The sequence below is a fragment of the Schistocerca nitens genome, chromosome 1, assembly GCF_023898315.1.
Source record: "Schistocerca nitens isolate TAMUIC-IGC-003100 chromosome 1, iqSchNite1.1, whole genome shotgun sequence".
In the NCBI taxonomy this organism is placed as follows: Eukaryota; Metazoa; Arthropoda; class Insecta; order Orthoptera; family Acrididae; genus Schistocerca; species Schistocerca nitens.
In genome coordinates this window covers 385,124,430-385,144,867 of record NC_064614.1, presented here as the reverse complement: position 1 = coordinate 385,144,867, position 20,438 = coordinate 385,124,430, and the positions used below count along the sequence as shown (strand labels likewise).

Here is a 20,438-nt window from a genome sequence, read left to right as displayed (position 1 = left end):
AAACTAAGAGTACTTACAGAAAGCTATCTGGGTATAGCGTCTGCTGGTGCCTCGAAACATTAAACAAATAGACCTGGAGTGACATAGTTTGTTATGAACAAATAGACACAACCTCTCCCTACGCTTTGGAGTGCCTATAGTTGTAAAATAGGAAAACTGTGAAAAATACGTAAAATTGAGGAAAATACGTAAGAATATGTGAAACTTATAATACTTACATTTCTGTCTAGGTGAGGTCTCTGCTGGTGCCACATAATGTTGTTATTAACAATTAGACCCAGAGCGACGTAGTTTGTTACAAACAAATAGACACAACCTCTCCCTGTGTTTCAGACTGCCTCCTGTTATAAAACAAAACAAAAAAATGCGGAAAATGGAAATGAGCGTTTGGCGTCATTTGCCGGGAGGCCCCTTGCGGGGCAGGTCCGGCCGCCTTGGTGCACGTCTTATTACATTCGTCGCCACAATGAGCGACCTGCGCGCCGGATGGGGATGAAATGATGATGAAGACAGCACAACACCCAGTCACTGATCGGAGAAAATCCCCGACCCAGCCGTGAATCAAACCCGGGACCGTAGGACGGCAATCCGTCACACTGACCACTCAGCTATCGGGGCGGACACGGAAAATACATGAAACTGGGGAAACTACGACAAACGGAAAAATACATAACAATGAGGGTACTTACATATCTGTCTGGTTATGGTCTCTGCTGGTGTAACGTAATGTTGGTATTAACAAACAGAACTCAAGTGACATGACCTAACGTTATACTTTTATTAACAAATAGATGCTGTCCAGCTCCTGAGTAACCCCTCCCACACAAGTGTCCCAGTTATAGAAGATGAATGTGGGGAGGGGGTGCTTCACCCTCATTGGTCCAGGGGGAGTGGTGAGGGAGAGGGAGTTGGCGCCACTCTCGTGTCACATGAGTGTTCTGTCTGCCATACCTGCAAGGTTAATACATATATGTTTCGGAACCTTCTGCTCACAATATCTATATTGGAAATAGAAAAATTAGCAAAGAGGGTGGCTCCATATCGCTGCATATATTGTGACCTGGTCGTCGGACTCTGTGACAGGCTTTAGCTGAACTAAGACGAGTTAGCTGCGTGCTTGAACAGTCGTTCGGCACGAAGTTTATAAATCGACAGTTCATTATATAATTCGATCCAAGTTACGTTCAGTTTAGACTATAAAGGATTACACTCTATCTAAATGTGGTGATCTCGGCATTGTGTGCCTAGCATCAGAAACGCCATTTGTAGAGTTTTAAACTAGTACACTTAACAAACATTCGTTTGCAAAAGTGGTAAACTTACAGTTCTATATATAAATTCCGATAAGAATATGGATAGGAAGAGCCCTGCAGCGTTTATGATTTCACACAATGAAACACAATGTTTTCGTGCTGAGGAGTCATTTTTGAGAATGCCGTTGTATGAATAACAGCAGTTAGACAGTTACTGGTTGCATTAATGAAAACCTCAATATTTATTACGAAAATTTGAAAATTCATTTAAAAGCATTATTAAGTGTGATTCAATACCTAGAACAATTATAAACTGCAAAACTGGAATCCGAAAACCGTTTCTGAAGTCATGGCACTGTGGCCATTTCACGAATTATTTCCTTAGAATACTTAAACGTCCTTTGGTGCATATTTTAGAGTATGATTTTGTAGTGCTTGCAGCATCATCAAGCTCCATTCCCCTGTGTTTGGCCCACACAACACCAACATATTCCATTATGAGCAGCACAATCGTCTTTTATCTAGCGTGACCCCAAGGTGGCAAACAGAGAAAACATGGGTTTAAGAGGGAGCGAATGTCTCTCAGATTCTTTAAGCTTTTTCTGTAACCTGCAGGACGTGTAGGCGAAACATCAGTCTCCTATCCAGTGTGACTCCAAGATACTTAGCCGCGGAGGACCATTCGATGGCTTCACGCCACAGCAAAATTTATAGTGGGTATTTGGGAACCATCTTCTAAGTTACTTGATACCCTAAGTTTACGAGACATTGTATGAGAGTTCCCATTTCCGTTTCCACATGGCGAAGTTGTCGTTTGCCTGTTGTAGTCTTCAGCATGTCATGTCGACATTCGTGTTACTATAACAGTATTATGAGCAAGTAGAATGAGCTACACACCTTTGGCCTGAGACAAGTCTACCGCTAGATTGTGGATTGCGTACAACAGCAGGCCGAGAACAGAGCCTAGGGAATGATTGTGTGGATGAGACCACAGGCGGACATGCCGTTGTCAGATTGTCGGCGCTTACATGGAAGATTCTGCCTTGTAGATAACTCTGTAGGAGCCTGATGTATGACATGGGGACCCTTACACAAATATGTTGTACAAAACATCCTTATGCCATATGGAGTCAAAAGTTCCTGAGACTTCAGAGAGAATGGCAGCGAAATGCTCCCAAAGCTCCATAGGTTACATAGAGTCTTCTGATAGACATACGTTCTGTGGCATGGTCATAATGGAAACTCAACTGATTATTGGGAGCAGGCCTACATATCAGTGTACCTGTGGAGATGCAATAGGTGCAGCCTGCCCAAAGGTTTGACAGCATGGAAAGGAAACCTGTCATTTGGTAGCTCCTTGGAGAGTCGCATTTTCATGCCAGGCATCAGAATTGCAACGATCTCGGTGTGCTTCCAGGCTGGATGGTCGGTGGCTGCAGGTGGTATTTGTGTTAGCAGGAGTTTAGTATTAAATCTGGGCCTCCTGCTCTGTTGAAGTTGGAACAGTTTAGTTGATTCTTGACTACGTCTGGTGTGATCGGTTCAATGATGTCATCACCTGCTCGTGCTCTTAGATGTTGTGGCAAACTCTCAGTGATGAGGTCGATGTGCTGCTGGTCAGCTGAGTCGATGATCAGTGTAAAGTTGTTGACGAAGGTGTCCCCTAGAATGTTCATATTTGCATGAGACCCTACAAATGGTGTTATTGTCCTTAACAAGTGGCGGGATTTTTTAATCATCTGCTGCTGGTGCTATATATATTTTGTGTGTGTGTGTGTGTGTGTGTGATTTCTAATAAAGGTAAAACAATTTAAAAAATGCAGGAAAATAATAATCGTTGTTGTTGTTGTCTTCAGTCCACAGTCCAGAGACTGGTTTGATGTAGCTCTCCATGCTACTCTATCCTGTGCAAGCTTCTTCGTCTCCCAGGACCTACTGCAACGTACATCCTTCTGAATCTGTTTAGTGTATTCATCTCTTGGTCACCCTCTACGATTTTTACCCTCCGCACTGCCCTCCAATACTAAATTGGTGATCCCTTGATGCCTCAGAATATGTCCTACTAATCTATCCCTTCTTCTAGTCAAGTTGTGCCACAAATTTCTCTTCTCCCCAATTCTATTCAGTACTTCCTCATTAGTTATGTGGTCTACCCATCTGATCTTCAGTGTCCTTCTGAAGCACCACATTTCGAAAGCTTCTATTCTCTTTTTGTCTAAACTATTTATCGTCCACGTTTCACTTCCATACATTGCTACACTACGTACAAATACTTTCAGAAAAGACTTGCTGACACTTAAATCTATATTCGATCTTAACAAATTTCTCTTCTTAAGAAACGCTTTCCTTGCCATTGCCAGTCTACATTTTATATCCTCTCTACTTCGACAATCATCAGTTATTTTGCTCCCCAAATAGCAAAACTCCTTTACTTCTTTAAGTGTCTCATTTCCTAATCCAAGTCCCTCAGCATCACCCGACTTAATTCGACTACATTCCATTATCCTCGTTTTGCTTTTGTTGATGTTCATCTTACATCCTCCTTTCAAGACACTGTCCATTCCGTTCAGCTGCTCTTCCAGGTCCTTTGCTGTCTCAGACAGAATTACAATTAACAATCGTATATCGTAATAATTTCTGGCAATTAATAATTCTCTATTGCCAGTAAATAAATCTTCGGGTTTTATGATAAGCTTCAAAACAACTGTTTTTCTTAATATATAAATACATTCCACATTCGACGCACATATCTCGTATCTTGGAGTTGCAGCTCGGTTTCCTCCGTTTTGAGGCATTCCTTGACTCAATAAATTTAGTTCGTTGGCCAACATTGTAAAACCTAACTTCTGAAATTGATTGCAACATAAATGTTCTTAGCATTTTATTCACGTTTTCTATACATCTGCATTTCACTGTCAGAGTGAAGCAACTGGCACGACTTCTTAACGTTTCTATTGTTTGCCAGTCTGTTTCATCGAGCTAGGTACGACAATATTCAGTCAAAAACGAGAATTCGTCATTTTTCCAGTCAGATTATTCCGCATTTCTGTCATTAAGAAGAGCTTTTAATTGCTCATCTGTTAATATTTCGTGCATTGCTGGAAGTGTAGAAATAACAGTTATTTCCGTTTCCGTTATCGAAGACCAAATTGAAATTAGCAGATATGCATTATGACCTGAAGTTCATATGAGGCCCTGCAGAAAACATATTAATCATAGGGACGAACAAAATTTATTCAAATTGAATTTTCAACATCTACGTTAGTAAGCGAACATAAGAGCCTGGGTAAAAAAAAAAAAAAAAAAAAAAAAAAAAAAAAAAAAAAAAAAAAAAAAAACACCGATTTTCAGTGTAATATTTAGGCATAATAATTATTTATATACCTATTCGATAAGTGGAAGTAACTAGTTTCTGTATATGACCAGCTGTAAAATAGCACACGAATCGTTACTCGTAAGGTGTTGCAGCCTGGTTTCAAAACTAAGAACTAGATGGGCCACACTCGCGTACCATCATCGGTCTATAAGCGGAAAAAAATTCCTATTTACGGAGAAAAAAAAATGAACGAAGGTCCACATGTGCGGACCAAAGGAACAACTTGAAGATGGCAATGTTGTTTTCTCTGGCCGAAACTCTGGTAGCTTGGTGAATGATGTGTCGGTGCGAGAATCATAGTGTTTCCATTCTCTCTCTCTCGTTTTTCGTAAGTCATCGGTCTTCTGAATTGTTTGATTGATGTGGCCTACCACGGGTTCCTTCCTGTGCCAGTCTGTCTATCTCAGAGTAGCACTTGCTACCTACGTCTTCAGTTATTTGCTGAATGTATTCCAGTTTTTACACTCAACAGTTCACTTTAGTACCATGGACATTAGTATTCCGTTATGTCTTTACGGGTACGCCTTCTTGTCAGTGTTTCACATATATTTCTTTCCATGCCATTCTCCGGAGTACTTTCCTTATCTTCTTTCAATTCGGATCTTGCATGCGATGACTTATCTGACTTCTGCCTCGGCTGCAGCCCTTTTTGTTCCTGGGATGCATTTCCGTCGTTTGACGACATGGCTTCGTTTCTGTACTGCTCACTGGTCGTCTCGGTGAGAGTAGGTGACGGCGGTTGTGCACCATTTGAAACGGATGTTGCGAAGGTGATTCCTGTCTTTTGCAGCATTGATTCCTTTTGCCAGCTTCGCTGTTGGCGGGTGTTAACCTGTACGACTCACAGCATGATCTCCACAGCAATTGGAACACATCAGCTTCTTCTTTTAAAACTTTTGTGTACGTTTGCTGCTGTTGTGATTGCCGGCACATTTTACACATCATGCAGACGTACTACAATGTAGTGAAACGTGCCAATGCTCCTGGCATTGGTACGGTTGTTTTGGTCCTCTGCTGAGCTTTAGTCTCTCAGTGCTGACATCAGCTGCTGGTACCCACTCGATGTTTTGTGATGCTTCTGTTCTCGGCGGTGTCTATGGCGATGATTGATTTTCTTTGTCTTGTGTATTTCACTCACACGACATTGTGCCTCGAGTGTCATTTTCAGATAGTTTAGATAGCGTTGATAGGGAGTCTTCTAATCACAATCTTCTTTAGAGCGCTCATTGTAGAGTGTAGGTGCAGTATCGAAGTTTCATTTCTTTGGACAGTGTTGTAATCTTCGAGTGTTCATATCATATTCTTGTATGCTGGTTCTGGCTAAATTTGGGAGGACGACTGTTCAATCCCGCGTCCGGCCATCCGATTTAGGTTTCCGTGATTTCCCTAAATCGCTCCAGGCAACTTCCGGGATGGTTCCTTTGGAAGGGCACGACCGACTTCCTTCCTCGTCCTTCCCTTATTCATTGAGACCAATGACCTCGCTGTTTGTTCTCTTCCTCCGAATAACCCAATCCCTCTGGCTAAAAGAAAATCTAAGTGCAGTTCCTTGCAGAGGACCCGAGGATGGCGTTCAGGTCTTGTATAGGTCAGTTAGTTTCCTACATAGTGGACAGCAATCGATGGCGGCTTGGGTTCTCTTGCAGAGGCTGGGTAACTATGTTTGAGACTGTTCTTCATTATGTCATCATGATGAGTATGTATTTGCAGTATTACTGCGATGAATATGTTGTCAATGACACAGGGGTGGCGTCTTCTTCTTCGCAGCTATCTTCTCTCTTGAAGTTGGCGTCAGAGACTGCGTGACAGGTGGTTTTGGTTGATACCTGTGCACCAGGAACATATTTTGATGCACGTATCCCACGTCTGACAAGGTCATTTCCTTCTTGGTCTCTTACACATAATTCCTTCTTTGTTTCATTTGAGCTATTCTTTTTGATTATGGGAAGGCTGATGTTATGCGTCTCTTATGGTTTGCAGCCTCTGTTTCCGTAGCCTTTGGGGCTGACATTGCTGCCTCTTTGGGGGCAAGTGTTGCCACAGTTCAGAGGTTCAAATGGTTCAAATGGCTCTGAGCACTATGCGACTTAACCTCTGAGGTCATCAGTCGCCTAGAACTTAGAACTAATTAAACCTAACAAACCTAAGGACATCACACACATACATGCACGAGGCAGGATTCGAATCTGCGACCATAGTGGTCGCTCGGCTCCAGACTGTAGCGCCCAGAACCGCACGGCCACTCCAGCCGGCCCGGCGTTTCAGAGGTGGGAATTAGGTTGACAGAGTGGCGGATGGCGACCAAGTTGCTGTTTCTGTCCATTTTGTGTTGAAGAGATGGTGGCATCTGCGTTTCTCTGGGTGCCCATGTCGCAGCCCATTTCGTTGTCCATTGTCAAGGCGTGGTCCATTATAGTGGGTTGAGCAGCCCTGACAGTCACTGAGCTGGAAGCCACAGCCTGCTGACCAGCTGTTATCCATCAATGGATAGACAGAGATTGTGCATTCACCCAAACAGCACTCTTACTCAGAGTAATGATGTCTCACTGTCTAAAATATACTGTATGTTTCACTCATTTGCTAATATGTTGGTGGAACTGTCATTAGTAGATAGCTGATTAATATTCGTTTTTGATTCTTACTGAAATGTATTTCTTTTGTGCAGATGGTGTGGCTGAATATTTCTTAGGACAAGAAGAATTTGCTAAAATACCACCACCAGTTGTTAGAACTCCATTGGGATCTTTGAGAGGCTCAGTTATTGCATCCAGAACTGGAAAACCAATATATTCTTTCAGAGGAGTTCGCTACGCCCAGCCACCTGTTGGAAACCTCAGATTCAAGGTACAGTGTGCTTTAATTTGCATCACATTTGTTTTCTGAATTTTGTCATTACACAGGACGTCTCACAGCCACTACAAAAGAACTTTTTCTCGAGAATGGCGTATACAATGTTTTTTTAGGAAGAAATGCATTTTAGGCAAACTCGTAAGCACTAATGGAATGGTGAACCGTGCTCTGCCTGGAAGATGTGAATTACTGTTATGGCTGTTTCAGTCATAAAACTTACATAGGTCTGTATTTTAAATCAATTATATAAACCTTTTCTGTGACTTCAAATTAGAGGTTCATGTTTACTGTCAGTTAAAACTGAACTTGGCTTAGATAGCATAGTTGCAGCGTTACCAGATTTGTGGCGTTGTTGCAGTAGTGTTTAACTTCTGCTTCCCAGTAATTGCAAGTTCATCATCATTTGAACTTGAAATAATATCTTCTTCTCATCATCTCAATGCTTTGTAATACTGAGAGGTGATTAACCAATCTCATTGTTCAGTAGTCAGCATTTCATCCCAGTGCATCAACTCTCTTGCCAGTTCTCTTTGTAACAAGCAGGACGCTCAGCATGCATTGACTGTAGACATTTGATTATGACAATACTTGACATCTCTGTTCAAGATTTATAGCATTTTAATTTGTTGATCTTCTCATTGGAATTACATATTTCCTTTTGACTGACACTTTCAATGTATATATACGAGGGTTGAATGAAAAGTAATGCCTCCACCTTCGTAACTCTTCAACAGTTGGCAGCATTGGTATGCGGCAGGTACTGGCTTATTCCACAGCCTCTCCTCTACAGCTCCAGTTGGCAGTATTATTTAGTAACCTTGGTTGGCAGGCAGCCTTAGCATTGAACGGTTGTGTTGTTACAGTGTAAAGTATGGAACCTTGTGCAGACGGTCGGGCAATGGGATTTAAAAAACGTGCAGTCATAGAATTCTTGACAACAGGTATCACTCGGAGAGAAATTGCAAGCACAATCGGTATTTCACAAGAACGTGTGGGTCACATTATTGCTTTGCTTGGCTGTCGGAAGATCTGTGGGTACCCCTGATGCTGACTCCTGAAATGAAAGCGCACAGACTTGGAATTTGCCAGGAACTCCTCTCAAGTTATGAGAATGAAGGTGACGCCTCTCTCCATTCAATAGTGACAGGAGACGAAACGTGGGTACCCCAGTACAACCCAGAGACGAAACGTCAGTATAAGGAATATCGACACAAAGATTCGCCCCAGAAAAAGAAATTCAAGACACAGCCCTCAGCTGGAAAAATCATGGCCACAGTGTTCTGGGACGCAGATGGCGTTATCCATGTTGATTTCCTTGATCGTGGAACAATAATAAATTCAGAGCATTACGTCACAACGCTGCAAACTCTGAAATGACGGCTAACAAGGGTCCGAAAGAAAAAGGGAAATGTTTTCTTGCAGCATGACAATGCCAAACCACACACTTCACGTGCCACCACAGCAGAACATCAGAGACTGAATCTCACCACCGTATGGCTTCCTCCATACAGTCCAGATTTAGCACCGTCTGACTTCCATCTGTACCCGATGATGAAAGACTATCTGCAGGGATATCATTATGCTTCTGATGAAGACATTGAGATAACTATGAGACTGTGGTTTTGGAAACAGCTTCAGAAAACTTGTTCATCAATGGCAGAAATGTATCCAATTGGCTGGTGATTATATGGAAAAGTGAATATTGGTAATTAAAGATCACATTCAAAGGATTATTCCTGCATTTGATTTATTAAAATATTCCCATCCACACCAAATTAACGAAGATGGAGGCATTACTTTTCATTCAACCCTTGTACCTTCAATACATAGGTATCAAAATTGCAATAACCACTGGCTTTTGCAATCAAATAATTTAGTGTACAACAGCAACAAAGTGAAAAAAAAAATATATATTTCCATCTGTAGTGATGTTCCCCAATTTTATCACAAGTTCTTCCTCATAATCTAAACAAAATAAAAATAAAAGTATGTGATAAAATGTAATAGGTCAAAGTTTGGATGTTACAGGTAGTGTATACAAATATGTTGTTAACTGGCAGAATTTGGAACTCATCAAACTACTTTCAGATATTATACATTTAAGTAGTTAAATTGTCTTTTCACTCACATGAAATTCAGAAGTGACTGTTCTTCAAATTAGCAAGAGGAGTACAAGCATAATTATTCAGAAACATGTAATATGCATTCATATATGCTAATGTGAGGAGAGGTCCTTTTAAAGCATTAGTATATACAAACCTGTCACACAGATATTTCATCTATACATTAAAACCACTAATATTATATTATTCTTTACAGAATTCTAGATAAATTCAGAATTTCATCCTTTTATAGTAGGAATATGTCATTGATCTACACAGGGTTAGTAATAAGTAAGGGGATAAACTTTGGAGGTGGTTTCTCACAGGAAAAGAAACAAAAACATTCATTATATGAGTGTGTGATATTTGTTCTTTCAGATATGTCTGAAAGAATAGATATCATGGAATCTACAGCTGTGATACATGTTATCCAGTCTGAAGGTGGAGGGGGGGGAGAAATATTTATTTATTTATTTTTATCCATCTTTCAGCACTAACATGCAATCAATGTCGTCAGAAGAGTTACAGCTATTTGTACATTATGTTTTACATACCAAAATATTACATAGTAAAAATATAGCAATGTTGTAAACTATTAGCTTACAACAGCCTCTACACCTAGATCCATACATAACAGTAAGCCATAATTTATCAGCATTAACATGCAATCAATGTTGTCAGAAGTATTATAGCTATTTGTACATTATGTTTCATATAACAAAAATATTACATGGAAAAAAAAGACAGTGTTGTACCCTACTAGCTTATAGCTAGCTGCCTCTACATCCATAACTATACATAACAGTAAGCCTTAGTTTATCAATAAATTAGATCATCTTTACAACTATTCTGAAATTATTCTATACTGTAGAAAGTATTTTTCTTCATCCATACTTTGGTTTTAGTTTTGAAAATATCCATTGAAACCAATTGAGCCTGTACGGGTAAAGTGTTGAATAATTTTATGCCTGTGTATTCATAGCTAGATTGGGTTTTCTTAAGCCTGGTTGTGGGTATATCAATCATATTTGTTTGTCGAGTATTGTGTTGATGAACTGATTTCCTTATAGTGTAGTGGTTTAAGTTTTCTTTTATGTTTAATAGGCAACAATATATGTAAAGAGATGGGACTGTGAGAATTTTTAAGTCTCTAAAATAAGGTCTACGTGAGGTCTTGTTGTCAGTGATTCCGTAAAAACATCTAATTGCTTTCTTCTGCCAAGTGAAACATTTTTTGGCTCCTGGAGAGTTACCCCATAAAAGAATGCCATATTGTAGATGGCAATGAAAGAAGGCATAGTATGACTGAAGCAATAAATCTTCTGTAACACATGTGTGTAGTTTGGCTAGTAGGTAGATAACTCATGATAGCTTTCGACATACATAATCTGTATGTGTGTCCCAAGTTAATTTTGCGTCAATGTGTATTCCTAGTAGTTTAACAGATGATAACTCCATGTTACTGTTTGATAAACTGAAGATTATCTTGACAGTCTTTTCATGGTTCATAGATAAGTCATTAGCTTTAAACCAGATATTAGATATTTTGAGACACTCTTCACTTTCCTCCTTCAATATGTTTATATCCTTTCCAGAATTAGCTAATGTTGTGTCATCAGCATAGAGGATAGATTTACAAGGTAAGTTATTCGGAAAGTCATTTACAAACAATATAAATAGTAGAGGGCCAAGCACTGAGCCCTGAGGAACACCTCATTTTATACTTAAAGTCTGTGACTGTTGGTCATTATGCTTTACTATTTGTTTTCTATTGCTGAGGTATGATTCAATTAGTGAGAGTTCCAAGTGTTTGATTCCATAGCAACACAGTTTATCTAATAATAATTTGTGGTTAACTGAGTCAAAAGCCTTACTCAAGTCAATTAGAATGGCTTCGGCAGATAATTCTGACTCAAATGCGCTTAGTACAAAAGAGATAAGGTTTTCAACTGCTTTGACTGTTGATAAGTTTGACCTGAATCCATACTGAGAATCATTTAATATATTATTGTCTGATAGGTGTATGCATATTTGCTGCAGTATGCAATGTTCTATTATTTTTGAGAGAATAGGCACAAGTGAAATTGGTCTATAATTATTGATACAGGACTTGTCACCCTTTTTGTATAATGGTATGACAACTGTTTTTTTGAGACATTCTGGAAAGTGTCCACTCGAGAGAATCCAGTTTACCAGTATGCAAAGAGGATATGTTATGAGATCTACAACTTTTTTAATTACATAGTTTGACAGGCCATACACATCTTCAGATCTAGAGTATCCTAATTTAGAGGTTGCTTTAATTATATCAGTTACTTGTACTTCTCTCCATTTACAAGCTGACACTATGTTTGTAATGTTTTGTTGAAAATTTCTGCCAGATATGTGGTGAGAAATAGGTGTATGTGTTGAATTGGAATTCTGGTTGCTGTGGGTTGGAAGGCTAAGATTGGCAGAGTTGACAAAAAAGTGATTGAAATCATCAGCAGTGACGTTAGCAGCATTTGTGTTGTCTTTGTAGTTTATATCCATACCTAGCTCTGCTTTTATTACTTTCCATGCAGCCTTACATTTATTGTGTGATTTTTTAATGAAATCACCATTTGCCTTACACTTGGCTATTTTAATTTCAGATCTATATTTTCTTTTCAGGTTTTTGTAAGTTTCTTTATCTACTGCTCCCTTTTTGACCTTATCGTGACAAGTAATTACCAATAGTCTCAGTTTTTGTAATTGGGGTGAAAACCACTTCTGTAAAGTTGAGTGGCTAGGTTTCCTAACTTTTTTGTTTTTTTTTTTTGTTTTTTAACCAGTGGACAGCATGTGTGGAAGATTTCAGAAATGATTTTGAGGAATGTGCTGAAGGCTTCATCAACATTTCTGGAGGAATGTATAACAGTATTCCAATCTATAGACTTAAGTTCTTCTCTATACTTGCTAATATTTGTATCTGTAGATAGTCTGACACACTGAGTTTGTTCCTCGTCTTCTTTTGGTTTTTTAGTAATTAGTTTCACCCATATACCACTATGGTCTGACAGGTAATCGACATTAAATAAGCCTAGCTCGAAATCACATTTGTATACATTTGTTATTAGATTGTCAAGACAGGAGGAGTGCCTTGTAGGACTTTCATTAGCACAAAAGAGATTATAGGATCTTAACATGTTTACTAAATTAACATTTCTGTCTATGTTTAGATCCCCAAAGATTAAAATTTTGTATTTAGTATATTTTTGTATACTGATCACAAGTTTTCTAAATATTCTATAAATTGTTCTACATTACTTTCAGGAGTGTGATATAAAGACACAGTTATGAGCTGTATACTAGGTATAATAAAAGCAGCTGCTTCAAAAACACCTTTAATGCATAGGTCACTAACTTCAAGAACAGAAAACTTTAAGTCTAGATCATTGCTAATATATATGGATGAACCCCCATAGGATTCACTGGGTCTGCAGAAGTATGTAGCTAATCTGAAACCTGATGGTACATACAGTTTTATATCCTCTTCCTTTAACCAGTGTTCGTTTATACATAAAATCATTCTTTTGTTACTTTTTAATAGTATACCAAACTCATCAGCATTATTTTTCAGAGACCCGACATTTAAGTGCAGAAATAAGATAGAGTTACTGTCAGAGGAGGGAAGGAGTACAGTATTATGGGGCAATGGAGAACATTTAATTGTTTTTTCAGCCCTGGAATCTATATTAGGTGACGGTTGGAATTCCTTGGGATAAACCATAAAAAAATCTTCATTTCTCTTTGGTAATTTTTTGGGTCTGTTTGAAACATGGTTGGAAGTTTGTTTCGCTTTACTGTCCACAAGTTTTATAGGAACATGTTTTCCCAAATCATTTGGTATCACTTCATCATGAGACAAAGATGATACTTTACTTACTGTGACTGGTCTATTCTTTTCTGCTACTCTTGAAGGTGATGGAGGAGGAGCTGGTACTGTTTCTGCTGTTGGTGAAGTTGGTTTAGTTGCTGCTGGTGGAGGAGTTGTTTCTGCTATTACTGGTAAAGGAGTTGGTCCTGCTACTGGTGGTGTGGGAGATGGTGCTGCTGCTATAGGAACTGTTTCTACTGCTGGAGGAATTGCTTCTGCTGTTGCTGATGGTGTTTCTTCTGCTATTGCTGGTGAAGTAGTTTGTGCTGCTACTGCTGGTGAGGGAGATGGTGTTACTGCTGTAGGAGCTGGTTCTAATGCTGGAGGAGTTACTTCTGCTGTTACTGAACGTGGTTCTTCTGACGCTGCTGTTGATTCTACTTCTGTTAGTATTACTTCTTTAGGTACTTCTGCTGCATTTTCTGTTACTGTATCTGATTCTGCATTAGTCACTCCTAGAGATACTTTCTGTGATGATGATACAGGTACCACTGATGATGTTGTTGGTAAGTATTGCAGTCTCTGAATAATTTCCATTAGCTTTAATGTAACAAGTTGCTTTCCAAGGCCATTTAAGTGCAGCCCGTGAGTAGTGTGGAATCTGCATCCAATGGTATTAATATTAACAACAGAAATATTTCTATATTGTTTGCATATACTGGAAAAAAGTTCATTGGCGGCACTAATTTCCTTGTTTACAAACGGCCAGGACATCAAGTCATACCTTTGTGGTATATTTACGAGGATAACGTTTGTATGACTTAGTTCAGATAAACACTTGTTTAATTCGCAGCAGGCTTTAGTTGTATCATTTTGATAAATGTCATTAGATCCACCAAAGAGGACAACAAAATCTTTCGAAGACAGCTTTTTTATTTCTTCAGAAAAAACTATATATATATATATATATATATATATATATATATATATATATATATATATATATATATATATATATATATATATATATATAAGGAAAGGGAGGAACTATTGATGTCAGCTGCATCACAACTTTATGCAGAACCAGTAGCGCTGAGTGAAAATGTTTGCTGGACAAGGATTTGAACCCGGGATCTCCTGCTTACTAGGCAACTGTGTTAACCACTGTGCCATGCAGACAAAGTGTTTATTGCACTTGCATGAACTACCTTGGCTCACCTTCCAACAGCCCCATACTCCCACCTAATGGCACCTATTCACAGTCCCCTTCCATGTCCTCCATGCTTGCTTCTTTGAGGTTCTCGCAGGACAAACCTAATTGTGCATCTGCACTGAGGTTGATGCATTCATTGCCCATCAAGACAAATTAATTACATGAATGTGAAGTGTCAGTTCTTTCAGACATGTCCGAAAGAACAGACACCATTTAGAATCTGCAACTATGAGATATATTATGTACATTTAAAGTGGAGGGAGGAAGGAAGGAAAGGAAACTTGATATCAGCTGCATTGGGACTTCATGCGGAATCAGTGGTGATGATTGAAAACGTGTGCCAGACCAGGATTTTAACCCAGCATCTCCAGCTTACTAGGCAGTTACATTAATTACTTTACCATCCAAATGCAGTGCTTATCTCGGCACGCCTTCCAGCTGACCCGCCTAGTGCCACCTATTCGCAATCCCCATCTGTGTTCTCCAAGCTCACTGCTTTGAGATCGCCACAGGAAGCTTGCTGGGGTAGCACATGCAAGTGTGATAAACACTGTGTCCGAATGGTGGTGTGGTTAATACAACTGCCTAGTAAGCAGGAGATCCCAGGTTTGAATCCATGTCTGGCACTAATTTTCACTTGACACCACTGATTCTGCATAAAGTCCAGATGCCGCTGACATCAATAGTTCTTTCCCTCTCCTTTCCTTTCTGCCCCCTCCACCTTCTATTTGCATAACATGTATCACAGCTGTGGATTCTGCGTGGTATCTGTTCTTTTCTGCATTTCCAAAAGAACAGACACCATGCAGTCATATAATTTTTTCGCTAGGAGAAATAACTTTGTCTTGTGTACTGGACACAAATTATATTTAGCCTTTTTCTCATATATACAGCCTTGTGAGTTGCTTATGGTATTGAGTACAGCTTTATGAATTTTGAATGTATGTCAATAGTGACAGAAATATGGCAAAAATTTCCGTTCACCTTGGTTTAATGTGTGAATCAATTATGGCCTACGGTTTGTCTGCATCTACTGGTTTGATATACTTCATTTAAGTTAGACATATTAAATCTTTGACACTTGTCACAAGTGTTTATTCTATCCTGTGCTGGGTTGGACAGATTTCTGAAAACTGCACTTTCGCCTAATTTCTTTATATGACAGAGCCTGTAGTATAAATGGATATAGCTTATAACCTCATTATTGCAGTTCTCAGGCCAACATATCATGCAGTCTTCTGAATATTCCTCCTTCCCCCTCCCCCTCCCCTCCCCCAGAAAGGTACATCATTAACAATTTTATTTGGACAAGTTATTATTACCTCTCTTTCTAATTAATATCATTCTGAATTTCAGGTGTTCCTCTTCACTTCAGTTCTACCTAGGGTTTTTACAAATATCTTCTGTCTGTTTCCTGCTTTCTGTTATTGTTAATAATGATGGCCATACACTGTTGCACAGTTATTGGCTCCCATTTTTCAAGCAAACTATTCATATAATTTGCAACATAACTCAGTAATCATTTAGTAAACTTAACCTGTTTTAAAGACAATAATCATCTCGTCAGCCAGATATACAGGAGTCTGCACTATTCAAAAAAGTATAGTCTTTTTTGATCAGTAAATATTATAATCTTATGCCTCCACAATAAATTTTTAAACTTTTTGTATCCTTATGTGATAACTCAGTCTTTGCACTCTAAAATGCTGTAGTTTCTTTCAAGTTGTATGAGTGCCATGCTAAAAAGTGCATTGGTTTTCTTTGCTTTATCATTACCATTTTTCACTTCTTGAGAAAGCTCAATTCCAAGGTTGTACCTGCTACTATCTCTAGCTAATTCAAAGGGATATTTAAAATTGGCCCTACAAAAAATTACTTTGTATTAAATCTCATTTTCTTTGTCAAAACTCATGTGTCATATAATCTGTTCTTCCTTAAGAAACAGTTTAAATTTGATTCGTCGAAAATTTTCAGTAGAACCTGCTAAAAGACCTAAAATCACTGTTAACAGTTTCTTATGAACTATTACAAGGAAATTGTCTGTTACTTCAATTTTTATGGATCCTTTTGTATTCACTGCTTAGTAACAACATCATCTGAAAAGTTTATTTCAAGTCATACAAATTCAGATTTCTTTACTTTCAGTTTCATGCCTCAAATACTAAAAGTTTCAATACAATTCTCTCAACAACTTGCACTTCTCATACCTATTATCTGTTGCTACAAACAGTTTATGTGTAGATAATATGGCTTTAGAACTTATGTTTTATCCAACAAATAGTCGAAAGTATGGATAAAAGCAGTAACAGAGCTGTTTAGGGTGAGCTGAATCACCTTAAACTGTTAACATTTGCCATCAATCTGAAATGCAATTTACTTCTTCAAACCTGGATGTAAAGGCACTGGGTACTAACTGACTGTCAAATCTAAGTGGAAAAGAATTTATATCTAATAGAAACTGAGGGCTACTTCTTCAAGGTTTCCTGGACAATCTGTTTCTCTTTGTACAGTTGTGTTCAGCATTACAACACAAACATTTCTGTCCTTCTTTTTTATAATTACTGTTGCAACATTCAACTCAACTTTCCTTTCTGTGTAGTGCTAGTACTGTGGCTTTCCACTTTACAACTGGTGCCAAGTAAGGTTTTGCAACATACGGCTCATGTGATTTGATAGCTTACATTTAAAGCCAATTACCATAACAGGTCTATTTGTAAACATCTCTGTTTTTAATAATATTTGTAGATGTTCTTCCTTTCATTCTGCTTTGAGTTCTGCAATTTCTTTCTCTTTGTTTTCCTAACTCTAAACTCTACTATTTGACTATTGGCCTTTCATCTACCATCTGTTACAGGCACTTGGTACCTTTTACAGAACTTACAACCATTGTGTTGAAGTTAATTTCAAATTCCCTACCAGATTTCCATTATCTGCATTATTTTGATCAAATTTTACATTGCCTTGTAAGTATTTAATCCAGAATTTTACAGTATCACTTTCACAGTGAATCACAACTTCAAATCTCTTCACCCAGTCTCCCCACAAAACAAAGTTTTAACTAATCATTGGAGTTACCAGAAGACTTACATCTCTAATGATTCCATTTTAAATTTCACTTTTATCTATTTCCAAATTGTTTGACATAGTTTTCCGTGGTCTCAAATTTTTACCTTGACATAGAATGGTCTGTAACTTTCCTCTCTCTTTTATGTGTTTAAAGTATGTTTCCAAAAAAACACATTAACTTCAAGGCTTATATCCAGCAATGATTTTGCTTGTGTATCCTTCATCTCAGTTTGAACCAAAGGTTGTTTAACTTAAGTTCTAATATGCCTCTCCTCTTTACAAAATCAGTTGTTTTCAGTGGTATATAGCCCCAAGTCTGAACTCATTACACCCACATTGGTAGCATCTTTATCTGGTGGTTCTTTCTTCTTCCACTTCTTCTGCTCAGTTAAATCTTTCTCTTGTAGATCCCCTATGATATTATTCTGTTGTTATCTATATCTTCCAATAAATAAAAAATTATTGTCTTGCTTCTTGTCGAACCAGTATTTTTCTCCCTTTTCATTTCCATTTTACAGGTGATACTCATTGTTGGTTCTGCAGTAGGCTTGGGCTCTATGCAATTGTATAGCCTCAACACCATATCTACCTTGCTAATGTCCATGGCATGGCCTGTCGAAGTTGGGGTTTGTGTCTTGCTGTTCTTATTTAGATCATTGTTTGGCATGAAGCATCAGCATCAGACAAACTTATCAAAACTATCAAATTTCTCTAATGCTTTTAGCATTCAATATGGGCATCACCATCCAAGAGTTATTTTACCCTGTAATTCTTTTTTCTTTTTTCCTCCCTTTGGGTTTACCCGATGGAATTAATTTCTTGCACTCATTGACTAAACTTGCCAGATACACACTATCTTCAGGGCCAAACTTCTTATTCGTATCAAGCCTCCCACAGCAACAAGCGCTTGAGCTATTGAAACAGTGGCACCTTATTTTTTCTCGTTTTGTCTAAATGCTGGTCCTGCTTGCTGCTGCAAACACCAGAGCTAGTCTCTGGCACCCTGTAGAAAGAGGCTTCATCTATCTTGGACATGACAGGCATGTCTTTCCCTAATCTTCCCAAATGGGTTGTGGTCTGTGACACTTAGACTGATTTCAAATGTGAGTAATTTTCTCATATTGGCTAGTGTTTTCCAGTACCTGATATAAATAAATAACTGGAGGAAACAGCAACTTTTGTAGAAATTCTGTTGGTTGAAGCAAGAAATGGTGAATGGAAATACCTGAATTCTGCTCATGAGGCTGATTGGCCAGAAGTAGTACATTGTAAAGTCCTGGAAGGGTTTGGACTTCACAGAAATGAGGAGTCGGACCCCATCACTTGTGTGGTGTAGAAGCTGTGTGCCCCCTGGGATGAAGATGGTGTTTTTATAATGTATGTCTGATATGAGGAGCAGATGATTCTGCATGATCAAACAAATTAAATCTTGCAATACAGAAAATCCAAAAGTGTGTTCCTGTGCACAGGCGAGGGATTCTGATTTAGTCTGTTCAAGACTGAACGCTGAAAGGCATAATCAGTCTTAAATGATGATGATGATGATGAAGTAATATAGGTGAGTGTTGCAGTTTAGTAAGTGTGGCTGTGCTCTGCAGTAAGAAGCCTCACAGATGAGTGTGGAGCCATTAGCTGGCTGGAATTGGAGTTTCATAAAAGGGATGGATTGGCAAGGTTTAATTGAAGACAGTAAATAGCACTTGTTTCCATGCAAATTTGAGTGTGTGTGACTTTTTCCTTATTAGCTTTAACTGTTATGCTGTTTTATCTTTGTGGAGTTTACCATCTGAAGGTGTTAGCAGCCACTTGGAGGTGGTATGAACTGTTGGTGGTGTACACATTCCAGTCCAGTGGTCAGATTTAGGTATCTTTCTAAGAGTAGTAAAATAGCCGTTAATTATTGACTTTGGTGTAGTGAGGAGTTTAACACAGTCTTTCAGGTCAGAATAAGGCTGGTGACACTTATTTATGCTTATTTAATAGTGTAGTAGTGCAGAGAACCAATTCAGGTCTACCAAAAAAACATTCCCAAGTAAGTCTGTGGAGCAGTAGGTCAAGTCATCATCATCATTGATGTACCTCATTATGTAAATCACATTGTCATATGCTATGCTGATGACACAAACTTGCTCACCTCACATCAGAACACCTTGGCTTTGGATAACTTTACACAGGAATCACTCAAGTCTGCCCTCCACTGGTTCTCCTCCCATAAACTATTCTATAATCTAGAGAAAAAAAACAGCAACTTCTTTTAGGGCTGCTTAATGCCATAAAAAATAAATTTGTAAAACTGTTAGGAGTCTATCTTAAGTCCAAATTTAACTGGGAAGAACATTTATTTATTTATTTATTTATTTATTGTATTTTTTTTGCATGGAGACACCAACTGGTGTCTTTTGCAAACGTCATAGCATTTTTTTACAAGTTTAGTACAATATACACACACACACACACACACACACACACACACACACACATATATATATATATATATATATATATATATATATATATATATATATATATATATATCCCCCCCCCATGAACCATGGACCTTGCCGTTGGTGGGGAGGCTTGCGTGCCTCAGCGATACAGATGGCCGTACCGTAGGTGCAACCACAACGGAGGGGTATCTGTTGAGAGGCCAGACAAACATGTGGTTCCTGAAGAGGGGCAGCAGCCTTTTCAGTAGCTGCAGGGGCAACAGTCTGGATGATTGACTGATCTGGCCTTGTAA

General features: G+C 38.6%; 1 protein-coding gene across 1 annotated transcript in view; it reads left to right on the top strand.

Moving 5' to 3' along the window:
- Positions 1 to 20,438, top strand: part of LOC126249177 (esterase E4-like) — a 280,540-nt gene that overhangs the window by 39,695 nt on the left and 220,407 nt on the right. The window contains exon 2 of the mRNA XM_049950835.1: positions 7,295 to 7,473. Within this exon, the coding sequence (XP_049806792.1) occupies positions 7,295 to 7,473 (179 nt within the window). The remainder of the gene's footprint in view (positions 1 to 7,294; positions 7,474 to 20,438) is intronic.